The 25,364-nt window shown below is 38.7% G+C and overlaps 1 protein-coding gene across 1 annotated transcript in view; it reads left to right on the top strand.

The window, feature by feature from the left end:
- Nucleotides 1–25,364, top strand: part of LOC111144433 (tankyrase) — a 205,557-nt gene that overhangs the window by 161,362 nt on the left and 18,831 nt on the right. The window contains exons 14-20 of the mRNA XM_022498736.1: nucleotides 3,560–3,705; nucleotides 5,766–5,931; nucleotides 6,766–6,985; nucleotides 7,273–7,382; nucleotides 15,422–15,610; nucleotides 17,321–17,558; nucleotides 18,378–18,460. Coding sequence (XP_022354444.1) covers nucleotides 3,560–3,705; nucleotides 5,766–5,931; nucleotides 6,766–6,985; nucleotides 7,273–7,382; nucleotides 15,422–15,610; nucleotides 17,321–17,558; nucleotides 18,378–18,460 — 1,152 coding nt within the window. The remainder of the gene's footprint in view (nucleotides 1–3,559; nucleotides 3,706–5,765; nucleotides 5,932–6,765; nucleotides 6,986–7,272; nucleotides 7,383–15,421; nucleotides 15,611–17,320; nucleotides 17,559–18,377; nucleotides 18,461–25,364) is intronic.

Raw genomic sequence — 25,364 nt, 5'->3', positions numbered from 1 at the left:
GTCATGACCCAAGCTGAAGGCAGACACTTAACCAACTGAGCCACACAGGTGCTCCTGGATTTTCTTTTCTATGTAACTCTGCTTGCCAGGAAAATTTTAACAGCCTTTATTTGTGGTATAGAAACATTAAATTATAAACATTAACATTAAATTATAGATGTAATTTTTTTCAAATATAAAATGATATTCTGATACTAAATATCCTTTTTAAGAACAGATACTTCCTGTCTGCAATCACTTATGTAGGGATGAAGATAGGGATGAAGATAGGAAGAGATAGGGGTTTTGTTCTTATTTAGGTGTTGGTCTTATAGTTTGTCTGTCTGTCTTTCTTTCTTTCTTTTTTGAAGAAAGGCCAAGTGTGGGCCAGAAAATTTGAAGACTAGAATAGTAGGGATGGAGAAGGATTTGTGTGTCTTTGAATTTATTTATTTATTCATTTTTATTTATTTGACAGGCAGAGGTCACAAGTAGGCAGAGTGGCAGGCAGAGAGACAGGAAGGGAAGCAGGCTCCCTGCTGAGCCCTATGTGGAACACCATCCCAGCCAGGACTGTGGAATCATGACCTGAGCTGAAGGCAGAGGCTTTAACCCACTGAGCCACCCAGGCGCCCCTCGAATTTATTTAAATGTAGCTTAGGATGAGATAGATATGAATTGAAACAAGGAGATACTTTTTTCTTATCTGAAAACAAGGAAAAATCCATAGCTTAGATCTTATCCCTAAATCTCACTTTCCATTCACCAAATAATCTTCCCTTACTGGTCTTCCCGCTCAGTGGGAAGTCTGCTTGTCCCTCTGCCTCTGCCCTTCCCGCTATTCATAGTCTTTCTCTCTCAAATAAATAAAATCTTAAAAGAAAAAGAAGAAGAAGAAAAGAAAGAAAATACAGTAAACTCTTTCAAGCTGTGTTACCTAGAAATTTTTTTTTTGTTTCAGTATGTGGCCACTTCTAACGTCTCTTCCATCTTACAAGAACATCTGTTATTTAAAGAAAAACAGTAAACTTCAGTTGTAATAGCCAACTGGGGAGAAATTTTAAAGTTGTCTTAGATCTAAAACTATATACTTTTTTCCTTGATTAAAATTACATATACTTTTTGCCATTTGAAATATATGCTAATAAAAGAAAATCTTTAAATATAAAAGTGATCAGGACTCCTTTTCTACATCATGGCATGATAATCTCACCAGCCTTGCTGCATGTACCCATGATCATTAAATTAATAGTTCAGTATTTTCTTATTTTGTAGTTTTGTTGTTTTTTTTTTTAAAGATTTTATTTATTTATTTGTCAGAGCGAGAGAGGGAGAGAGAGCGAGCACAGGCAGACAGAATGGCAGGCAGAGGCAGAGGGAGAAGCAGGCTCCCTGCCAAGCAAGGAGTCTGATGTGGGACTCGATCCCAGGACGCTGGGATCATGACCTGGGCCGAAGGCAGCTGCTCAACCAACTGAGCCACCCAGGCGTCCTAATTTGTAGTTTTTAATTCCATGTGTTTTGTATATACTGATAGGCAAATCTCTAGCTTTCACGTTTCCTAAAAAAGCATTTGTGTCACACCTCCCAGTTGTACAGTCGGCCTTCACAATAAAGGCCGACTATATTTTTATGAATGGAATGGAAGTGGCAGAAGAAAAGCAAAGCACAAATTAACTGAGAATTAAGCATGGTAAATTTCCTTCCCTAGAGGCTTCAGAGAGTATTAAATTATTAGGAATTAGAAGAAAAAGCTGTTTGCTGAGTAAAGTATTTGAAATTATGAAAATCAGGTAGGAAGAATGTAAATTTGCTTTGGCATTCAAAAGGAAATTGAAATTGAACAGGGAATAAAGAACTTCCAAATACTAGAAAGTGAATGTTTCTTAAGCAGAATGGGCTTTTATTTTTGTAACCTGGCAAAATGAGTTGTGTGTCATTCCATACCACATCCCTGTTTTGCTGATATTCTCTGTGGGGGGAAAAAAAAGTTAGAATATAAGAGCCTGAAGAAAACCCAGCAGCACCAAGAAGCAGCTTCAATCATGTAAGCTACCAGTAGAAGGTGTTTACTAACAATTTTTGTGCTCTCTAGTTTTATGTATTAATTTATTCACTTCTATTTCATTTTGGTTTTTGATTCTATAATTTACGTATTAAGGTAGCCACAGACTCACTTGTCGCGAAAGGGTAAGATATTTGACCTGGCCAGATGACAGTGGCTCTTGAGATTCTAGAGTCAGGGCTTTTCCACGTAGAGCTGGTGAGACTGTAGGCTCTCCCTGCGGCCCAGCTCTCCATCCTGTATGCACTGTACCACCTGCCGAGTCCTGCTCTTACGCTACCGATGGGAAAACCCCGACTCAGGAAGTCAGTAGAAACAGGTGCCTCCCAGGCTTTTGGTTTTTATATAATAACAGCTCATTACAGTGGCAAGATTGTCAGACGCCTGGAAAGCCCAGCCATCCTACCTTGTAGGCGAGAAAATGTCACTGTTTTCTCTGGGTTTTTTGACTATTGTTTCCGTTACCTTTCTTTGCATCACTTCCCTGAATGAGGGCAATTAGGAAAGTAAGCATGCATGTAGCAGAAAGATCCAAAGAATACGAATAGGGAAAATCAAGTTTGAGCCTTTGTTGTACCCTTTACCTTACCAACTCTGTGAAAGGACGAGCTGCTTAGCCCTATCTGAGCATTGGTCTATTTCATCTGTAAGATGGAGATAATGGTCAACTTCACAGATAGGTAATAGTTCTCTCGCTGAAAGAATATGAGATTCTTTATAAATTGTGAATTATTATTGATGTATTATTAAAATTCATCTGTCACTGCCAGCGGTGCAACCTGCCGGTCCTTTCTTTGCTTCCCGCTGCTCTGTAAGCAGACGGAATCGAGCTTGTGCTGAAACACTCCAATTCACAAGGAGATGAAAGACGAAAAACGAGAGCATGATTGGAATCAGTTTGACTCGTAGCGGTCGACAAACATCTCCCAGAGATCGGGGGAAGCGCTGATGACCGCATGGCTTTCCTGGAGCGGGTCAGGGGACCAAGTGGGTGGCCCAGGCAGAATTAATGTGATTTTTCTGGCGGCTTTTTGCTTGCCACATCAGTGGAGACGAGAGCTCTGGGTAGTTCTGCAGTCGGCCAGGGTCGGTCCTCCTTGAGTGAAACATGGCAGACAGCGTGCTGGTACAGGCAGACGCACTGGGCAGGCAGTCTCAGGGAGGAGAGCCTTAAGAAGATGAAAGACAAAGGCATCATTTGCCATGGAGAGTCTGCTTTATTATGAGTTTTTCTTTTTGATGAGGATTTTGGCCAGGAAATGTTAAAAAAAAAAAGATGAAATTGCTCTGTAAGCCGTAAAAATATTTGTAGACACTGTGAAGCCAAGCAGATTGCTGATTTTTAAACATCACTTGCATTATCTAATCTTTAGAAATAAATATTCATTAGGAAATGACAGCTTATCCAAGATGCCTGCAGTATTTTGGAGCAAAACGTGGGAATAAATATTGATGTTCTTTTTGTGTTTGTGTGTGTGTGTTTGTGTGTGTGTGTGTGTGTGTATGTCATTAAAGCAACTTTGCAGCCCTCAGAATGTGAACTGCAGAGATCTGGAAGGCCGGCATTCTACCCCTTTACACTTTGCGGCAGGCTACAATCGCGTGTCTGTCGTGGAGTACCTTCTACACCACGGTGCTGACGTCCACGCCAAAGACAAAGGGTATGTGTTAGAATTTAATGTTTGGGACTTGCAAATTTTTTAAAAATATTTTTTGAAGTCGATATTTTTTTCACTCTTAAAAAAGTAATACGTGTTTTTTAAAATTTAAGGCATCTAATAGAAATGTACAGTATAGCAAATGAAAATCCCTATCACCCCACCTTCTGAAGATTACGTGAACACTTTCTGATACTCCTCCAGATTTTTCTAAAAGTATAAATCAGTTCAGATGCTCTTGTGGCGGGAGTGCTTGTTTTTAACTTAAATGATGACGCCATTCCACGTAGCCTGCTCTGCAGTTTGCTTTCTCACCCAGGAGTGTATCTCGAATGCCTTTCCGTATCGGTACTTAATTGTTCATCTCATCTTTTTAATGCCTGCGATGGTATTTTACTGCATTGCATGAATGTGTTTATACAGTTTGTAATTTATTGTTCGTCCTTTTTTCTTTTTTGCTATTTAAAATGTATGATCTCTTCCCAAAAGAAGCCATCCATCCCAAAGTCATTGGTATTAATAGACTTATAATTTTATTTTCACTAATTCAGATATTCTATACTTTTTATATTAGTTTACTAAATTATTTTAATTTATCTAGACAGAGTTTAAAGCAGTCACAGCAGCTGTTTAAAAATGCGAGAAGGAAGTTTTAACTGAAATGAGCTTCCGTATTCTGAGTTAATTTCATATCATCTCAAAATAGAAGTAAGCAAGCACTTTTCTGTGCAATTACATATCAGAGTACTGTGGAATTAAACCATACAATTTAGACTTCAGTTAACCATTACGGATTTATTTATCTTTTAAAACGGGCACATCAGACTTGAATATTCAGTAATAATAGCACCAGCTCTTTCCAAGTGTTGTAGCACTCTGGAGAGCAACCAGTAGTTGTTTCCATTGCCCATTTTATTTATTTATTTATTTTTTTTTAAAGATTTGATTTATTTATTTATTTATTTATTTATTTGTCAGAGAGATAGAGAGCAAGAGAGCTCAAGCAGGCAGAGTGGCAGGCAGAGGTAGAGAGAGAAACAAGCTCCCCGCTGAGCAAGGAGCCCGATGCGGGACTCTATCCCAGGGCCCTGGGATCATGACCTGAGCCGAGGGCAGCGACCCAACTGACTGAGCCACCCAGACATCCCTCCATTGCCCATTTTAGTTAGCACTTAGTATTTTTGGTCTCAAAACATTAAAAAAAAAAAAAAAAAAAAGCTGATCCCTAAGTAAAAAGGCATTTGATACCTTGTTTTTGTCATGTTTTAAGTGCAACTTAAGCTTATCCTTTTGATTCACTCTTTTTTTATAGGAATCCCTTTCTATCTTTTTCTAATGCCAGCTGCCTTCCAACCAGAGCTCAGAGTTATCTCAAACTAGTTTGCTCATAAGTTGAGGCAGCTAGATTTTTCTCATCGGGCTGGAGTTTATGGTTGCTGTCACTGTTTCCCTTACTGAATACTGAAGTTTCTGTATCACTTGGCTTTTTGCGTTTTCACTGTATGACACTTAAATATTTAAATCTATGCATAGAAACCACTACTGAATTATTAGGAATTAAGAAATAACCAAAGACAAAAGGTAAAACTTGCCTAAATAAACTAGTTAAATTGCATTGTATATTTTATAAGCATACAGTTTTCATTAGGAAAACCCAAATGGAAGAAAAGTTGAGTTGATTAAAAGCCAGTTCCTGATTAGATTATTCCTGAAGTCACTTTGTAGTGTTGCTCTTAATATCGATGAAACCTGAATTTAAAGTGTTGTGATGGAGCTTTTCTGTGGGTGTATCTGTATGTGTTTTAAGCGTAGGATGGCTGTGAAATTTCTATCCATCACCAAGAAACTAGGGAAAAAATCCTTATATTGAAAGGGATGTTTTTGAAATTGTTAATCCTTATTTGGAAATGGATGACTATATCTTCAAGACCAGAGGAGAATTCTTTCTTTTGAAGTGAGTGTTCAGTATAGTCACTGCTGTAGAAGAATTATGTTATTTTTATTATTATCATTTTAACACAAAGATCTGTTATATGTCTTTAAAATAATTTTCTTTTGTTTAGTGGCTTGGTACCCCTACATAATGCTTGTTCATATGGACACTATGAGGTAGCTGAGCTTTTAGTAAGGCATGGGGCTTCTGTCAATGTGGCGGACTTATGGAAATTTACCCCTCTGCATGAAGCAGCAGCTAAAGGAAAATATGAAATCTGCAAGCTCCTTTTAAAAGTATGTAATTTTAAAAATTATAAAATATAAAGTAATTATATTTATTTTTTGGTTAGCATGTAAAATTACATCACAGTAAATTATTAAGTATGAGAAGTGCTATAAAGACTGCTTCCATTTTCTATTTTAGGGGGATATTTAAGTGTGGTATGATACTTACATAGCTTTGAGTAGTGTCTGAAGTGCCCTTCTGAACTGATTTGATTAAGTTCAGTTCATCACAGTTCATCAGGGTAGGTTTTGGAAAGAGTTGCATTAGTTTGCACTGCTTATCCATTACTTATGGTACTAATGTGAGAAAACATTGTAGTAGGAGAAACAAGAGTTTTAATCAACATTGATTTTTTTTCTTAGCAGCTATGTTATTATTAACAAACTCGTTGCTCATTATTAAACATGTATCTTACAAGAACTTTAATATTAGAGTGGTATTAAAATAAGTAATCTTTAGACAAATTTATGCATATAAATTTGGGGGATACAAATGAAATAGTAGAAACTGGTAGTTTTATTAAACTAACTTAATGATTTTGTGTTTTTTTAAATTAAAGATGTGAAAAATAATCAGACATAATTGTTTTTTGTCTTTTTTTTTTTTTTAACTAGAGAAAAACTTATGCGGGTTAAACATAAATAGAATTCTTGTCCCACCACTTTCATGGTATCAGATACGGCCTCCCCCACCCCCTGCCCCAAATGCATACAAAATAGATCTCTTTCCTTGGGTGAGTGAAGATGAAGTTAAAAATAAACCTTAGAAAAGCTACTATAGAAAATACAAACCCCATTTGGTTTTGTTTGTTTGTCTGTTTTGTCTTACTGTTGCTGTTTTAGCATGGAGCAGATCCAACCAAAAAGAACCGAGATGGAAATACACCATTAGATCTGGTAAAGGAGGGAGACACAGATATCCAGGACTTGCTGAGAGGCGACGCCGCCTTGCTGGATGCCGCCAAGAAGGGCTGCCTGGCAAGAGTGCAGAAGCTGTGCACGCCGGACAACATCAACTGCAGGGACACCCAGGGCAGGAACTCAACCCCTCTGCACCTGGCAGGTAAGTGTCAGTGGCTCATCCAAAGCCCATTGGCCGTTCTTGGATAGCTGATACAGTTTACCAGAAGATGAAAGAAATGCTGAGCAGAAATAGTAAAATGCTTTTGATTGACATAATTTTATATAATTTCTAATTGTAAAGGCTCTTAGTTATGTGAGAGGAGTATTAGCTTTTAAAGCAAAAAGTATCTAAAATCCTAACATTTTTCTGGTCATTCTTTATAGACATAGATAAAAATATCGGTATATTTTCTTAGTCTAACATGTTTGCCTTTTTCACTCTAATAGCAGGCTACAATAATCTGGAAGTAGCTGAGTATCTTCTGGAGCATGGAGCAGACGTTAATGCCCAAGACAAAGGTGGTCTAATTCCTCTTCATAATGCAGCGTCCTACGGGGTGAGCATGCTAAAGTTCCAGTCTGGAAAACTTCCCTGACATTTACTATTTTATCAAATGCATACTGTGCAGGAAGTAAGTAGATACGTAACCACAGCATAATGTAGCACGATTTGAATCTTACTATTCAGAGTGTTTCCAGCCTTCCCACGCTCAACTATGCTTTGGCTAAGGGCCGTGCTCTTCATAGCTCTCTGCTCTTCTCACATTCTCTAGCACAGGAATAGATGTGTAACTGCTGCTCATTTAGTATTTACTGATACAGATAATAGATCTTAACTCTCCCCCAAGTAGATTTTAGAAACTATAAAATTGAGGAAGCTGTTTGTTTGTGGGCATGGAAATTATGCTTGCTTTTGTTTATCATCAGAATCTTAAAAATAGCCAAGTAAACGGTCGAGCCATTGGTACATGTGGTTTCATAGAATTTGATTGTCTCACTGAAGGCCTGCAGTGGGAGTCCAGAGCCATTCTCGGAGCACTGTAACTGGATTCATCAGCCGCAAGGGCAAGAGCAGGGGACCGCGGGGCCTTGATGGCATTTGTTGAAACTGACTGTCCAGAAATCACCAAGGCCCACTTAGCCCTAAATCACGCAGGAACAATCACCCAGGATCAATGTCCATGTGCTTTTCTGTTCATTCACTTATTCCCTGTTCAACTCTAAAACCCCATAGATGCTGGATTATACATACCAGGGGTCTCACAGTTGGAATCAGTATGGATGAGGACAGTTTCTGGATCTGCAGAAGCCTAACAAACTATAAGTAAAAAGTAATCATTGTGATTTCATATTCTCTTACTCTTTTCCATTGGCCTCCATGAGGAATGTTCTCATCTTCTCATAAGCCCTCTGCAAAAACCAGTGTTTCAGAGAGATGACAGTCTGTGGGAATACTTTTAAGGAAGGCAAACAGTGCAATTTGAGTTGGACAAACAGAAAATTTCCCAATGTAACATAAATTAATTAAAACTTGTCAGATTTAATAAATATACGATTAGTACTGAAATCCTCTTGAAACTGCAGTAAAGTTACCTTTCCCAACATGATTATCTCTTCTCAAATTTAGTAGAATTTTCTTCTAACCTTCCTTCAAAAAAGGTGCCCAGTTTCACTGTACAGCATATATTTCTCCTGAGGACCAGGCATGCTAAATATTTACTGCTAACATACTACATACACAGTTACGTATGGTTTTGCTTTTTTTTTTTTTACTTGTCTGTCATTTGGAGATTAATTTTCACTTTGTGGCATGATCCTTCTCTCTGTTGTCTGTCCCTCGAATCCCTCTGCTGCTGCTTCAGTTAGGAGTTTATAAAGCTGATGGGATCAGTAGAACTTAAAGCAGAGCCTTTTTTTTTTTTTTTAAAGATTTATTTATTTATTTAACAGAGAGAGAGAGAGAGAGAGAGAGAGTCACAAGTAGGCAGAGAGGCAGGCAGAGGGGAAGGGAGAAGCAGGCTCCCTGCTGAGCAGAGAGCCCAACATGGGGCTCGATCCCAGGACCCCGAGATCATGACCTGAGCCGAAGGCAGAGGCTTAACCCACTGAGCCATCCAGGAGCCACAAAGCAGAGTCTTTTTACTTCATACAAATCTACGAAGGAGTAAGGATAGATGTGGGCAATAGAATTAGTTCTTGACATGACCTAGTAAGACTTACACTATCTGTTGTGTAGACTACGTGGATCTGTGTGTTTTTCAATACATTTTACACATTGTGGTTGTAGATAAGTTCTATCTGGTCAGTCTTTAACTGCCACCGTTTTCACCGCTGTCACAGAAAGCAGAGAAAATAAAACTTAATTCAAAAGTAGTTTACCTTTTAATTCCTAGTCTCCTGATAGGAAAGGCGTTGAGATGTTACTTACACGTGTGTGTCCTTTGGTGACTAGTATGAGAGAAATAAACGCACAGTGGCTAAACAGTAATGTAGTATGCAGGTCAACCTTGTTCCGTGTTGCCTTGAAGCTACCTTGCGCTTAGCTGAAGGGAGGTGCCGTGCAACCAGGGTCCAGAACAGAGGCCTGCTGTTCCATTTCGTACTTACTTCACCATCATCTCCTAACTCCGTGTGAGAAAAATAATGGACATTTTTTGTTTCATCTCTCTTTCCATGTTACGGTGTTTGTTATCACATTCCTACTGCTAAGCTCTTTGTAAATGAAACGAATTTATCGAAGTAAAAATGAACAGAAAATTCTCCAGGCTGTGTAGAGGGCATGTGATAGAGGTTTTGATCAACCTGGTTGATCCCATCCTTCTACTACAGAATGTTAACAGGCTAGATAATGTGTTTATAGTAGGTTTTTTTTCCGCTTTGTATAGGTGGGTTTTTTTTTTTTTTAGATTTTATTTATTTATTTGACAGAGATCACAAGTAGGCAGACAGGCAGGCAGAGAGAGAGGGGGAAGCAGGCTCCCTGCTGAGCAGAGATCCTGATGCTGGGCTCCATCCCAGGACCCTGGGATCATGACCTGAGCCGAAAGCAGAGGCTTTAACCCACTGAGCCACCCAGGCGCCTCTAGGTGGGTTTTTTGAGTCACTAAAAGTCCTTCTGGTATTAAACTTTACAAATTCAAAAATCAGATATCTATGAGTCAGTGACTATTCAGTCAGTAGTCATAAGTGTTATTCACTAAAGCCTTTACTTTTTTGGTTTCTTGACCTTTTTTGGTTGCCGTGGATTTTCCCTGTACAACACTTACCTCTCCCCTCTCCCTGCCCCATAACATCCCTGTGACACAGTGATTCCCAGTTGGCAGTAGGTAAGATCATCCTCCCCGTTGAGAATCTCTGCTCAAAAAAATAATTTTATCTAATGCCATTTGTATACCATGTAATCCATTGTCAGTAATCATGTCAAATCAGTATTTTATCTCATTCTCAATTAGTAGATTTAAAAAGAGGACCAGTGTTAGCCACAATATAAAAATTTTAAAAGCTACTTTGTCTTCTTTTAACTAAAGGGTAAATATAATAATATTTTTAATATCACTAGATATATAAATCTTTCAAAAGTCCCTTTTTTACTCATGTCATAGTAAGCCTTGGCTGGATAGTATAATGAAAAGGTAGGGCTCTGGTCCTCATTTCTCTGTTAAGGTGGCAAAACGCTAGTTACATTGTGTTGGGTGGTGTTCATCCAGCGGTTCTGGCACCGGCGCGGCTGCAGCGTGTATATGTGCACTGTCCTGAAGTAACGGTTTGTGGAGGAGATTTTTATGGTACTTCATGTGAAATAAAAGCTTCTCAGTTAAAAATAAAGCTGTTTGCAGAGTAGTTTGGGGTCTAGTGTTACCCAGTAATCCCTACGTACGTGACTTCTCCCTGATATGATACACTTCGCCATTTTTGACTTTTCAGGAAATGACACTTGAGTTTTAGTCCGGCAAGACCTGCGGGCAGCTGCGTATGATGGAAAGACCTGAACTCGGGCTGTGAGCATCTGGGATCTCATCCGTAGGCTTCTGCTTGATAACCCAGTCTCCAAGCAGTGCCTTAATCCTTCTGATCACAATTTTCTCATTAGCAGAACTCAGATGCTGAAAGCTTCTTTACAGGGTTGTTGTGATAATTAGATGAGATCATGCATGTGGAAAGTGCATCCTCTGGCCTAAAATCCATATTATAAGTAATAATAATAATGATAGTTGTTATTATAAGATAATAATAATAATAATAGTAACTATTATTATAAGATAACTTGCCCCCAGGGGCGTCTGGGTGGCTCAGTCATTAAGCCCCTGCCTTCAGCTCAGGTCACGATCCCAGGGCCCTGGGATCCAGCCCCGCATTGGCCTCCCTTGCTCAGCGGGAAGCCTGCTTCTCCCTCTCCCTCTGCCTGCTGGTTCCTCTGCTTATGCTCTTTCTCTCTGTCAAATAAATAAATAAAATATTAAAAAAAAAAAAAAGATAACTTGCTCCCCACAGCCATCCTACTGGTCAGAATAATGGCTGGCCGCCACCCAGCGGTCCTACGAGTAATCCGTGTGCTGGAGCAGCTCAGTGTCCGTGAGATAGACACAGACTAACTGGCGTCGGTAGTAGGTAATGACTTGTAGCCTGGGGATGAAATAATCATGTGAGATATCCGTGAAATTACGTAAAGCTACTTAAGCTGTTATTTATTGGTAATTATTCTTTGACTTGTATTTTACCTTTTTTACTCTAGAGAGCTCAGTTTGCTGCCTGTGTGTGTCTCTGTGAGTGTTTTTATACAGAAAGGATTTGCCACCTCAGTTTTTCCAACTGTAGAAACAATCTAAGAAGTTTAAGTAAAAGTTACAGATGTCAGGAGAGTGTTTTGTATTAGAATGTCTTATATTTCTAATATACATGCACACCAAACAGTTAGTTTTTTGGTTATTCAGTACGTGTAAGACATTGATATTTATTTACCACCAAGCCTGTAATTTTCTGTTACCTCATGACTCTTCTCAGTTTTTCATTGCCTTCTCTAAAAGGTATAATCGTGGGATTTCATGACATCCTTGTACAACTAAATGGCTCTCATTGGAGCCCAAGCATATTTCTCTTCTCCTTACTTTCCAGCTTTCTAGAATTAAATTAGGGCCCCCATAGTCTTTTTAGGCAGTATTTGTCAGTTAAAGTGTTCTGTGTTTCAGCTGGATTCTGAAACCATGTTAAATTGCCTCTCGGAAACATTCCAGCAGAGTTCAGTTCCTTTTCTAGACCTTGCAGTTCAATATTGTTCTTTTAATGGTATAAACTGAGCTATAGCTTATTTATTGCATTTGTCAGCCTTAAATTTCAGTTACTATTTTTGTCCCAGTGGTGTAGCTCTTTAAAGACTGAAGAAGCGTGTCTTTAGCATACTTTGGTAGTAATCTACTCCTTCCTGTTTATTGCTCTTTCAGATGTTTGTCAGATTTAACAAGCATGTAATTGGTTGCTCCAAGCATAAACTACAAATTTAGTATAAAGAAAGTTGAACAATAAATAACATATATACAATTCATTTTACACACACGTAATTTTCCTTGGACTATCTAATTTTGGAAGCCTATGCAAATTAGTCTACCAAATTATACTATTCTACCAATACACATGAGAGTAGAATAAAATTAATCATCTGAATCATTGTGTGAATGCCCTATAATCTTACTGGGGAGAAGCTTGAAGAAGCTATTCCATGCTTTTGGATTAACTGAGCAAAAAGAGCTATCCTTTTCAACATATATCCTTTAAATAAGGGAGATAAATTTGGGGGGGTTATTTTGTTTTAAGTAATTTAGGGAATACCACAGTTGGTACCTATTTTTATCTTTTGTGTTAGAATCAGTTTTATAATGATGTATCATTCGTAATCCCAAGATCACAAAACATAGCTTGTTCTCAAAAGCCCTAGTATAATTGTGCTCCTTTGCTTCATTTTTTTTCTTATCTTGTCAAGCCAATGTGGGAGCTTCCTTAGAAGTTATTTGATTTATATTTTCCTCATAAATTTTTTTCTTTCTTTTTTTTTTTTATTATGTTAGTCACCATACAGAACATACAGGACATCATTAGTTTTGATGCAGTGTTCCATGATTCATTGTTTGCGTATAACACCCAGTGCTCCACGCGATACGTGCCCTCCTTAATATCCATCACCAGCTCACCCATTCCCCCACCCCCCTCCGCTCTAAAACCCTCAGTTTGTTTCTTGGCATCCATAGTCTCTCATGGTTCATCTCCCCCCTCCGATTTTCCTCCCTCCATTTTTCCCCTCCTTCTCCTAAGGTCCTCCATGCTATTCCTTATGTTCCACAAATGAGTAATCATATGGTTATATGATAATTGACTTTCTCTGCTTGAATTACTTCACTTACCATAATCGTCTCCAGTCCCATCCATATTGATCCATAAGCTGGGTATTCATCCTTTCTGATGGCTGAGTAAAATCCCATTGTGTACGTCCCATCATCTTTTTCCATTCATCTGTTGAAGGGCATCTCTGCATCTTCCACAGTTTGGCTGTTGTGGACATTGCTGCTATGAACATTGGGGTGCATATGGCCCTTCTTTTCACTACATCTGTATCTTTGGGGTAAATACCCAGTAGTACAATTGCTGGGCCATAGGGTAGCTCTATCGTAAATTTTCTTCTCTTTATTTTTTGAAATTATTTTCCTGAAATTAATAAGTATTAGATTTTAAAAACTTGAATATTGCCTCAGAAAAAGCATCTGTTCTTTTCGAGGTGAGTGTCTTTGAGAGAGCAAAGACTGTCTTACAGAAAATATGAAGAAGCATGCCGGAAATCTCATCTTGGGATATATCTGTTTCTACCTTCCCCGTCTCTTCTCGTTCTCTTGATAGTCAGCTTCTGATAACTCAGTATATTGAGGTAGAGCAACGGCTTAAGTTAGAAATCTAGTCTTAACAGATGATGTGCTTCTGACTTAACTATCAGAAGTGGTCAAGTTATGCCAGGAAATGTATCCATAAAGAACACAAATATGTCAACTGCACAAAATTATAGAATATTAGAGTTGAAATGGATTTTAGAACTACTTTAGTGGCAACCAAAGTAGCATCCTTAAATGTGCTCATAAGAATAAAGTTATTTTTATTATTCTCCCAACCATTGAATTAATATTACTGTTGCATAATTCATTGTCTTAAGCTTACTTTATAAGGACTTTTTGGAAGAAACTGAAACTTTTTGCTATATAGAACTTACTATTTGAGGGAACCTGCTCTCCTTGAAACTTTCTTCTACATTGCCTCACGTGGTCCTGACCCCTCACAGTTCTTTAGTTCTTATCACCCCTTTTGTCTCCTCTGAGGACTCTTCTTCCACTCTCCTCTCTCCAAATACTGTTTTCTCAAAGCTTTATATCCCCTCCCTCTGCTTAAAATTATCTTTCTGTATTCCTTTTCTTAGCAAGTTTATCAACTAGCTACAACTGTCAACTCAGTGTTCTGTTTTGCAGTCCCCCAAGAGTCCCTACCCGCGGGGCCAGGCACTTAGTAGTACTCAGCTATGTCTGGTGGTTGGTTGGGTGAGTAGGTGAGAGAGCGCAAGGGAGGATATGAATGGTGCCCTTCCTTGTCTGTGCTCCCGCCTTTTGTGTCAAACCATTCACAGAACAGCATTACTTCGATATTTTACCTCAAAAACCGTTTACTCAAAGTGAAACTTACTTTCTTATAGTTTCATTCCCACTTCAACTTTCACTACTCAGAGTCTGTTAATGGTTCCCCTTTGGTTTTTAATCTTCTAGACAAATTTTGAAAAACGGAAGGTAGTCAGTCACCTTTGCCTTTTCCATCTCTTTCATTCTCTGCAGTTAATCTGTCTTTCTAAAATCCGGGTTTTTTTTCCTTTTTCTTTCCTTTTTCCTTTTTTTCTTTCCTTTTTTTCCAATTTCTCAATTTTAGCTCTTCTTTTCCATTCTTCTCTGGCCATCGTGGTTCAGCATCTCATCACATCACACCCAGCTTTTAATGTATCTGCTGCTAACATTTCCCCCACCCACAAGTCATTTTGAACCTTGTAGACTCAGTTTTGTACAGTGCTGTTTTGTTATATTACTTCCCCAAGGGCTGAAGAGAAAACAGTGAGAATCTTTGAGACAAATGTTTCAATAAATAGATCAGATTGCAGTGGGTTAGAAGAGAAATAGGAAGATCAGAGAAGCAAACAAGAACACTTGTTTCAAAAGTTTCAGGCAGTCTAGACTTTTGAGAGGAGGCTTGGAGTCAGGTCATAGTTTCATTTTATGTGTTCATTTTTAAGATAGACCTGAATATGGTAGAAGGCCAAATAAAAAATTTTATAAGCACCTATGAAGAATCACAGGGTAAAATAGTAATGACTGCGGAATCGAGATTTTGGAGGCAAGAAAAGATGAGGTCCAATATATAGGAGTGGGATAAGTATGTTTTTTTTAATAGAAGAAACATACATTAAGGATGAGAAGAGAGAATGAGAAGAGGGAAGGAAGTGTTAAACACAGCAGGCAAACCTGATGGAGCTTGACCAGATAATCTCATTCTTGATCTTTTGCATCCTTTGTTTTTTTCTCAGCATGTGGATATAGCAGCATTATTGATAAAATACAACACGTGTGTAAATGCCACAGATAAGTGGGCATTTACTCCTCTTCATGAAGCAGCCCAAAAAGGAAGGACCCAGTTATGTGCCCTACTTCTGGCCCATGGTGCGGATCCCACTATGAAGAACCAAGAAGGTCAGACACCTTTAGATCTGGCAACAGTAAGTCTTCATTCTGAATTATTTAGTATTTCTTTAAATTAGTGCTTTCCGAGACGACATTAAATTTCAGGGCTTAGCAGGTTTACCTTTAGCAATAAGAACAAATTTCCTTCCTTCTGAAATTTTTTTTATTTGCATATTAGATAATTCAAAACTCTGTTAAGGCAAACTAAGCAGTGCCTTAACTTAATTCTTTCTGCCATGCTTAACTTGCATGGGAAAACAACACGTATCTAGAATGTATCCTCAGAGAATTACATGAGTGAAGTATCTTAGACCTTCTACATTTGGCATATTGTTCAGGAGCAGCCGATGTTTATGATAATGTACCTGAGGCTGTGAGATAGTCAAAGAAAATTTACCTTCTAGGCCGTATAGTATGCCTTTGAAGATGGAAAAGTAAATTGACATGCACAATAATTTATCATATTTTAACCAGAAATACCTTCCCAGGCCACATTCTGTCTCACACATCTATTGCTGAATAACAGACCACTTCAGAACACTTAGTAGCTTAACCGAAACCAAGTCAGTGGCTTCCCACAGTGACTGACTGTTGCCCCCGGTTCCGTGGGTTCCATGGCTCCACGACCCAGTTCTGTGGTGCGTACACTGTACTCCCTCCAGCTGGGAGCTCAGCCGAGACTTCGAGGTCTAGAGCCGCCCTTCATCCTCCAGGGCGTTTCTCCACAGAGCCCCCCCTTCCCTCTGTAGTTGACCTGGACTTCTTTATAGCATGGAGACGACGCCTCTGAGAGAAGAAGTAGAAGCTACCAGTCATTTTAAAGCTGGCCTTAAAAGCCTCGAACATCACCCCATCTATGTTCTGTGGGTCACTGCAACTCGCAGGGCTGCCCGGATCTAAAGGGAGGGAGACAGATGCCACCTCTGGATGGGAAGAGTGGCGCGCATGCACGCAGAGGAGGGAGTTAACGGCTCGCTGTCTTCGGAGACTCCCACGTCGTCTCACAGCACTTGGGCCTAACGGGCTGTGACGGTGTGAATAAGCCAGCCAGACTAAGGCGGTGGCCTTCTAACATTTCCAGATTATAACTGGACATTTAATTATTAAGCGTGCACTGAATAACTGAGGAAAAGTCATTGTCCGTATTGAGGCATCTGCAAACCTCATGTAAATATGAGAACTTCAGGAGAGACTTCAGAGAGACAGTACTGCAGCAGGCTGTTTTTTAACAAGACAGGAAACTTTTTTAAACTCATTCCCATCTTTATTAACTTACACTTTGAATACGTGTGTCATCAGTATGGACAACTTTGTCTGCACGTTTCACTCGGTATTTAAAAAACGTTTCCAGAAATCAGTATAGTCTACATTCTCAGATGTCTCCTCCATGGTTGACTTTGATATACGTGAATGCGTGTGTGGCAAGAACACAGATTTTTGCTGAAAATCTGTTCTCAGCAAATTCCAGCTATATAATACAGTAGTATTAACTAAAGTCAGGGTGTACATTAGATCTTCAGAAGATGAGATATTTTTAAAAACGATACAGGGATCAAGTTCTGACACCTACAGAAACTGCTGGGCCTCCCTGGAGTTGCAGGTCGGGGAAGGAGTGATCAAAAACCAGTGGGCAATAATGAAGCACTCGCTAAAGACAAATTTCACGAAGCATTTGGTCCTTAGTGGAAAATTTTACCATTTTAAAATGTATTTTTGTGTGTGTTTATTTGTCTTATTATTTTTAGGCTGATGACATAAGAGCTTTGCTGATAGATGCCATGCCCCCGGAGGCCCTGCCTACCTGTTTTAAACCTCAGGCCACCGTAGTGAGTGCCTCTCTGATCTCACCAGCATCCACCCCCTCCTGCCTGTCTGCTGCTAGCAGCATCGATAACCTCACCGGCCCTTTGGCGGAACTGGCAGTAGGAGGACCGTCCAACACAGGGGACGGGGCAGCAGGCGCAGAAAGGAAGGAAGGAGAAGGCGAGTATACTTGTGAATGCTTATTTGGTTTTTGATGGGGGTGTTTTTTGTTTTGTTTTTTTAAAGAGAGAGTAGCCTGGGGGAGGTGCAGGTTGGGTGGGAGAGGGTGGGGGAAGGGGTAGAGGGAGAGGGAGAGAGAGAATCCTAAGCAGGCTCCATGCCCAGTGCAGAGCCGGATCCTAAGACCCTGAGATTATGACCTGAATTGAAATCAAGAGTTCAACCAACTGAGCCCCTCGTTTTTATTTTTTTAAATGAACAGATTTTACTTACTTCTCTTAGTAATTATTGAACACCTGTCTTAAAGACATCCTGTCTGTAAGTTTTCACATACACACCAGTTTATAAGAACTATCTTCACAGAATAAATACCTTGACATCTATATTGTTCTTATGTATATTCCAATATATCCATTTCTAACCATCACATTGTATTTAAATACTGAGTGAGTCTTATTACTGAAATTATATCAGAAAAAAACAGAGATCATTTAAGGAATGGAAACAAATCATAACTGGTAAATTCAATTTTTAATTCCAAGCTGTTAAATATTTCACTAAAAGCATTAGATTAAACTTTATAATATTATAGTTAATATAAATGCTACTGATAAGATAAACTCTGCTTTTACTTCTCCACCAAATTCAGAGATAACCTGAAGTGACTGCATTAAATAGATGTATTCTGGATGATTTTTATGCTCTGTAAAATCATCTATACGGCCAAGTGTGTCAGAGAGCCATGGCTTTAAATAAATACTATCACTTCCTTTAGATTGATAACTGCTTTCTGAAAACTTTAATGTATGTCTGTTTTAGTTGCGGGTCTTGACATGAATATCAGCCAGTTCCTAAAAAGCCTTGGTCTTGAGCACCTTCGGGATATCTTTGAAACAGAACAGGTAAGCTCTCCTTTTTGCTGCGTCTTTTTAATGAAATATTAAGAGCTATTAATTGCCATTCTTGGTTTCTTTTTACTTCTTAACTTTAAAACTCATACCAAACTCTAAAGAAGCCAGGGGAATTCAGGATTTTATAATTCTCCCCAAAATTGTTTAACAGATGATGCGAGTCATTAACGGTTACTTCATTATATCTTTATAAGCGGTTTGACTACCCATGTTTTATTACATAAACTTAGGCCATGGAACCACCTCAAAAGAATGTTTCAAAATCTTCTTTCATTATTTTGTTTCCACAAAGTGTATCTCAATATACGTGAATAAACTCTGCTTAAAACCAATGACACATTTTTATATTAGCTGTTTAGCAGAATCTTCACAAAGCAATCATCTGTTAAATTTGGAAAGCAAAGTAATTCCTGGACAAGTGTACCTTTTGCAAATTGCCTCTTTATGAAGTTTCTGTTGTCTAGATGAGTCTAAAATAATGCTGAACCAAAACTTAGCCATATACTCTCAGACCTGTCCTATTTTCACATTTATCTTAAATGTGTATGATGCTCTGAGTATGAAGTCACCATTACAGCATTTATGAATTAAGACCCTTCTGTTTGTCACTCTATTTTTATACAGGATAATGACTTTTTAATTTCTTACTGTATGATTTTATTACCACAGTCAGTATTCAATATTGAATAATAACTTGCTGATTTTAAATCGACTGTTACTACTCTATATAGAATCTTAAAATGAGAAAGGTATTTAGTCAATTTCCCAGATCCTACTCTTTTAACATCCATGTGGGGAGATAAATTGTTACACTTTGGGCAGGTGTAATAAAGGGCTAGTAATTTAATGTGTGCCCAATCTGCCCCCGTGTATAATCTATTAATTTTATGTTTACAAGTACCCTGTTTGGCACAGAAATCTAATATCTAGTCTGCTCATGTACTCATTTCATAGGGCTGTTACAACAAATTAGCCCAAACTTGGTGGCTTTATTCCCCCGCAGTTCTGGAAGCCTGAAGTTCAAAATCGAGTTGTTGGCAGGTCTGCCTTCTCATGCCTCTGCCAGGTTCCTGGCCCCTTTGGCTTACAGCCACATGACTGCAACCTCTACTTCCATTGTCACCTTGCCTTCTCTGTGCCTGCGCGTCTGTGTCTTAGGAGGATACTTGCGTCGGATTTAAGGCCTACCCTTGTAATACTAGGTGCTTTCCCCATTTCAAGATCCTTCACTTAGTCCCATGTGCAAAGTTTTCCAGATAGGTCCTTCATAAATTCTGGGGATTAAAACATGGATACATCTTTCTGAGGGCCACCATTCAGCTCACGACAACACAGGACAGCCCTTCATCTCTTCCTAGGACCCAGTCAGCTTAGCATGGACTTACCCTTCCAACCACCCTTTCCTACAGAGTTTCTCCTGTTTTAAGATAAATAAACCCTTTTTATTTTTCACTTCTTCTCTCTGTGGATAGTGCTTCCAAATTCCTCACTGGCCTCTTTGCCCATTTATGCTTTCTTCATAGGCTTATAGTCAATTTGGAGCTAATTAAAAACACCAATTCTTTTTCATAGCAGTTATACTGTTAAGATTATCTAATGTCTTTTTTTTTTTAGCTAAATTTTCTTATATTGCTTATTACAGTTATGCTCTTATTGATCAAAACAGCAGAGCGGAAATAGCACTGGCCTAAAAGACCTTGATTCTGATTATTTTCTCTTATTAGCTGTGTAACATTGGGTAAGGCATTTAGCTTGTCACTTCCCTTGACTGTAAATTATAACACCTTCAAGTGTCCAGAGAGTTAAAATTCCTGGTCCTACCGTGCTCCTTTGCCAGTTTTTAAAATATGCTTTAACGACCCGTCAGATGTGTCTTTGTCTGGTGCTGAGGACTTGATAGACTTCCCTAATAATTCACTCTTCCTTGAGCTTCACCTCCCATTGATTTACCCTCTGGTTTGGAGATGCTTTTTTTTTTAAGATTTTTTTTTTGTTTATTTGAGAGAGAGATCACCGGCAGGAGGGAGGGGCAGAGGGAGAAGCAGACTCCCTGCTGAGCATGGAGCCCGATTCGGGGCTCAGTTCCAGGACCCCAGGATCATGACCTGAGCCAAAGGCAGACTCTTAACAGACTGAGCCCCCCAGGCACCCTGGAGATTTCTTATGAGACTGTCCTAAACAGTAAGAATGCTTTTGCCTTATTCCCTCCCTGGAGGTATGAAAGCTCTTGTGAAAGCATTATCTCCTGCTAAAGCCAAAGGGTATCCCTTAATAGATCCCTTCTTCCCAAATCAGATCCACAGGAACTGAAATTTCACACATCTTTGCTTAATAAACCAAAGACCCTAGTTCACACAAATAACTCCAATCGACTGTTGAACATTTTTCAAAGGATTTCCGTTTCTCCCCTTTCAGTTTGCTTGCTGCATAATTTTGTGTTTTATTTTTTTCTCTTTTACTTTATTCTCTCAGTAACTGATTTCCTGTGACATGGATATCTCATTCTATTGATTGTAATAGTTTAATCGTTTAGTCTCTCGGTTGGGGCTTTTGACAGCTTCTCCTGTTTCATCAGTTTTATTGCTCTCTTTCACACTGTACTTTTGTTCTGAGTAAATGGCTCCATCGATTTTCTTGTTACAGGAATAATTTCTGTATCCTTTTTTATTAATATGTTGACTGTTCCATTTAATGTATATTGCCCAGCACAGCTCCTTTCCTCCAGACAAATGATACTACCGTTCTTTCTATTGAACTGTGTCTGTCTTCTGGCCCAAGCATCAGGCAATCAAAATAACTTTTACTTTGACTGCAAGTGTTCCTTGAGTAGCCTTTAGTTAAAGAATACTAAATTCTGTAACCCTTTCTAAAATTTACCTGCGGAATTTTCTCCCATTAACATTTCTATATCAGGCTGTAAGTATGTGATTGCTGATGGTCAAGATATTTGGGTAGTGAGGGAAGGAGTGGGCATATACCCTGTACTCATTTAATTCTTGTCTATTTCTGTTAAGCCAGGGAGTGGTTCTATGTCCTGAATTGTTTTGACACACAAGATCTTTGTGCTTCTGGTCCTACTCAAGGATGCTTACCTGCAGTGGAGTGGGGATATAGTTATTTTACTTCCGGTCTCAGGGAAACATCCTTCAGGGCATCACAGCCTCATCCCTTCACAGTTTTTCTCTCAGAAGTCTCTTAACTAACTTGACTTACTCGAACATGCAAACTTCACCAAGTAATACACACCCGTGTCCTTTATCGTTGTAAATACTGTACCAGTGTCCCTCTGGCCCTTCCTTTATAACGTAGCTTCCTGGTTAGAACACTTTTTCTCTGGGAAAGGCTGATTTGATTTTCACTGCAATTCCTAAGCATAAATGCTATGACTATGACTTAGAAAGCTTTTTTGGACATATTTTTGGGCAACTCCTATATTTTCATAAAAAGTGACCTTTATAAATTTTTATTTCAAAATCAAAAGACCAAGGAAGGGTCTCGGGTACGTTAACTGTGAATGTGATTATAAAATTAGCTCTAACAACTCTTACTCTGGCCTGCATCTTTTGAAGCCCAAGTGAAAGGAAGGAGCTTGTGCATTTAGACTCTTGATTTTTCTCTCCCCATTAAAATTCTACTTTTTCTCTCTCTACCCCAAAGAAAATGAACAAATCTTAGAAACAAGAGGCAACCCTTTGTCAAGGGACATTTGCTTTTTATGTGAGGTGATTTGGCTGATACACAAACAATCCTTATTTTAAAGATTATAATTTGGGTTTTTTTTTTTTAATTGAAGTAGAATTGATCTACACTACTTATTAGTTTCAGGAGTACATCATAGTGATTTGATATTTTTGTGCATTATGAAATTATCCCCACAATAAGCCTAGTTACATCTGTAACCATACAGAGTCATTGATTAGTACTATGTTCCCTATGCTGTACATTCCATCCCCATGACTTACTTATATTGTAAGGGGGAGTTTGTACCCCTTTACCATCTTCACCTATTTGCCCAACCCCTCAACTCCTACCTCCTCTGGTAAGCAAGTTTGTTTCCTTTATCTATGAGTCTGTTTCTCTTTTCTGTTTTAGATTCAACGTAGAAGTGAAATCATACCTGTTACTTGTCTTTCTCCATCTGACTTACTTTGCGTATACACTCTAGGTCTATCTGTGTGGTCATGAATGGCAAGATTTCATTCTTTTTTAAATATTTAAATATTTTTTTATTTTATTTATTTTATTTTATTTATATTTTAAATATTTAAATATTTTTTAAATATTTTACTCTGTGTGTGTATATATACACACATACACATATATATACATACATACACACATGTATATACACATATACACACATATATACATATACACATGTATATACACATATATACACACACATATATATATATCCATTCATCTACCTGGGTTACTTCCTTATCTTAGCTATTGTGAATAATGTCGCAGTGAACATAGGGGCACATATATCTCTCCGAATTGGTGTTTTTGTTTTCCTCAAATAAATACGCAGAAGTGGAATTGTCAGATCTTATGGTAGTTCTATTTTTAATTTTTGGAGGCCCCTCCACACTGTTTTCCACAGTGGCCGCACCAGTGTACATTCCCACCAACAGAGCACAAGTGTTCCCCTTTCTCCACCTCCTCCCCAACACTTGTTATTTTTTTCTTTTTGATTATAGCCAGTCTGATAGGTTTGATCAATTTGATTTTAATGTGTGCTAGATATAAATGCCTAGCCCAAGAAACTTGTAATTTCCTGGAGATAACTAAGTTATTGTTTAAGCAAATAAAGATAATTTTCCCAAAAAAGCCTATTTCTAATAGTATAAAATGCCTGAATTGTGGAGCAGCATATCCAAAATCCATCTAACCTGCTTCCAGATATTTCCATTTCTTTTTTTGATACAAGAATCTCATATTCACCAGTTTTCAGACTTCTGGAATAATCTCTACTCCCATTCCTTTCTTTCTTTTTCTTAACCATTTCTATTTACCAGGCCCTGTATTCTCTTATTTTGAAATTGCTCTCTGATTTCTCCCTTAAACCCTTCTCCATTACCTCGTTCACACAGTCCTTTCCCTTCCAAACCTGCCCTTCAGAGTGTTGCCATTCTCCTTCTCAAATATAACTTTGATCGTGTTACTCTGCTGAAAAGACTCCCTAGGAGTGTTTGGATACCATCTTAACTTGATAGATAAAGCGCATTAAGATCTGCTCCTAGCCTGCTGCTCTGTCCATCCCTTCTTCTTTCCTCCCTATATCTTATACTCTTACCCTTTTGGACTTCGGTGCCGAGAGTCTCCCAATGTTCTGTATTCCCTTACTGGATTTTCCTTTTGCACGTGCTGTTCCCTTTGTCTTAAACACCCTTTCCTCCTTCCTCTGCCTGATGAGCTTCTGCTTCTTAGCCAAGTTGTTACCTTCTCCTAAGAACCTTTCCTGAACCCCCCTCCTGTTCCTTCCATCTTTCCCAGCCCTATCTACGACCTTGACCAAGTAGGAACCTTCCTAAGAGTTTCCATAGGGATTGCTCCAAAACATTTACCAACCTTTACCACATTATTGTGTTTACTTTTTAATCTTGTCAGAAGAAAGATTTTTTTTTAAGATTTTTTTAAAAGATTTTATTAAAGATTTTATTCATTTGACAGAGAGAGAGAGAGAGAGAGAATGAGCACGAGCTAGCTCACAAGTAGGCAGAGAGGCAGGCAAGCAGGCTCCCTGATGAGCCGAGAGCCCAATGCGGGGCTCGATCCCAGGACCCTGAGATCATGACCTGAGCTGAAGGCAAAGGCTTAACCCACTGAGCCACCCAGGCACCCCAATAGCATAAACTTTTGTGGTAGTACCTTGTTTGATTCCCGGCCCTGCTCTTTTACTACCAATTTGGACTAGTTATTTTCCTTTCTGAGCTGTAGTGGATAGTTTTAGAGTTAAATGAAATGTTGACAAGTTACTTTTTGGGGAAAATACCTAGCATCTAGAAGGTGTTCATTTAATCTACTCTATAGGAATGAATGAACAAATGAACAGTAATCTGAATTCCTAAGCTCATCATTTAAGGTTTTCCAGTGGCCACTGCCTGTTAAATATGGGGACAAATTGGGCACCATGGATTCGCAGCAGCTAAATGTAATGTTTAGTTATTTTAGCTTTCTAGTCAGCCCTCTAAGAAATATAAACAAGGGCAAGAGAGATCTGGTGGATCGCTGTCTGTCTCAGCTCTCCTGTGTACTGCGTTTAGGATTGTTTTGAGCCTCAGTTACCCATGAGGATGTCCTTAGTTACTTCAGGGTGGTCGTGAGGAGTCGGGGAGCTATTCATTCTGTGAGTGGAGTTGTATTGTCAGATACATTAAACAGTCTCCGTTTCTTTTCTAGAACTTTACAGAGAGGATGATGTCCTTTGGCCTGGTTTCTGACTCTTCCAGATACACACTTTATGTCCAGATTCAGAAAAGTTTAAGGTTTCTTTGAATTGAAGCTACCACATCGATATGAGATCCTGTTTTTCTGTCAACCTTATTTGAACCAAAGTTTAGAAGGAAAAAACGGGGACATCGCTAATGTAGGAAACCCTGTGCCCAGCTTCCAAAGTATATTAGATTACGTCTAGCTAAAAATATACAGGCTCCTATTATGTTGTGAATTATTCTGTCTCAAAGATGTATATCTCAGAACTGTTGCTTTTTAAAAGCTCTGCTCAAAATTTCCTTTTGGTGATTGGAAGCGAATTGCCCATTTTGTACAATGGAGCGATTATTTCTTAAATGGCCACTTAGGAGCACTATAGTAAATGATTCCCGAAGAGTGAGTGATGTATACTTGCTGCACCGAGAAGATCAGACTCATTATATAATATTTCATTCTG

The sequence above is a fragment of the Enhydra lutris genome, unplaced genomic scaffold (assembly GCF_002288905.1).
Source record: "Enhydra lutris kenyoni isolate GAN:26980312 unplaced genomic scaffold, ASM228890v2 scaffoldscaffold11, whole genome shotgun sequence".
Classification (NCBI taxonomy): domain Eukaryota; kingdom Metazoa; phylum Chordata; class Mammalia; order Carnivora; family Mustelidae; genus Enhydra; species Enhydra lutris.
The sequence above is the reverse complement of the archived record's forward strand: the minus strand, read 5'-3'. Positions and strand labels throughout refer to the sequence as shown.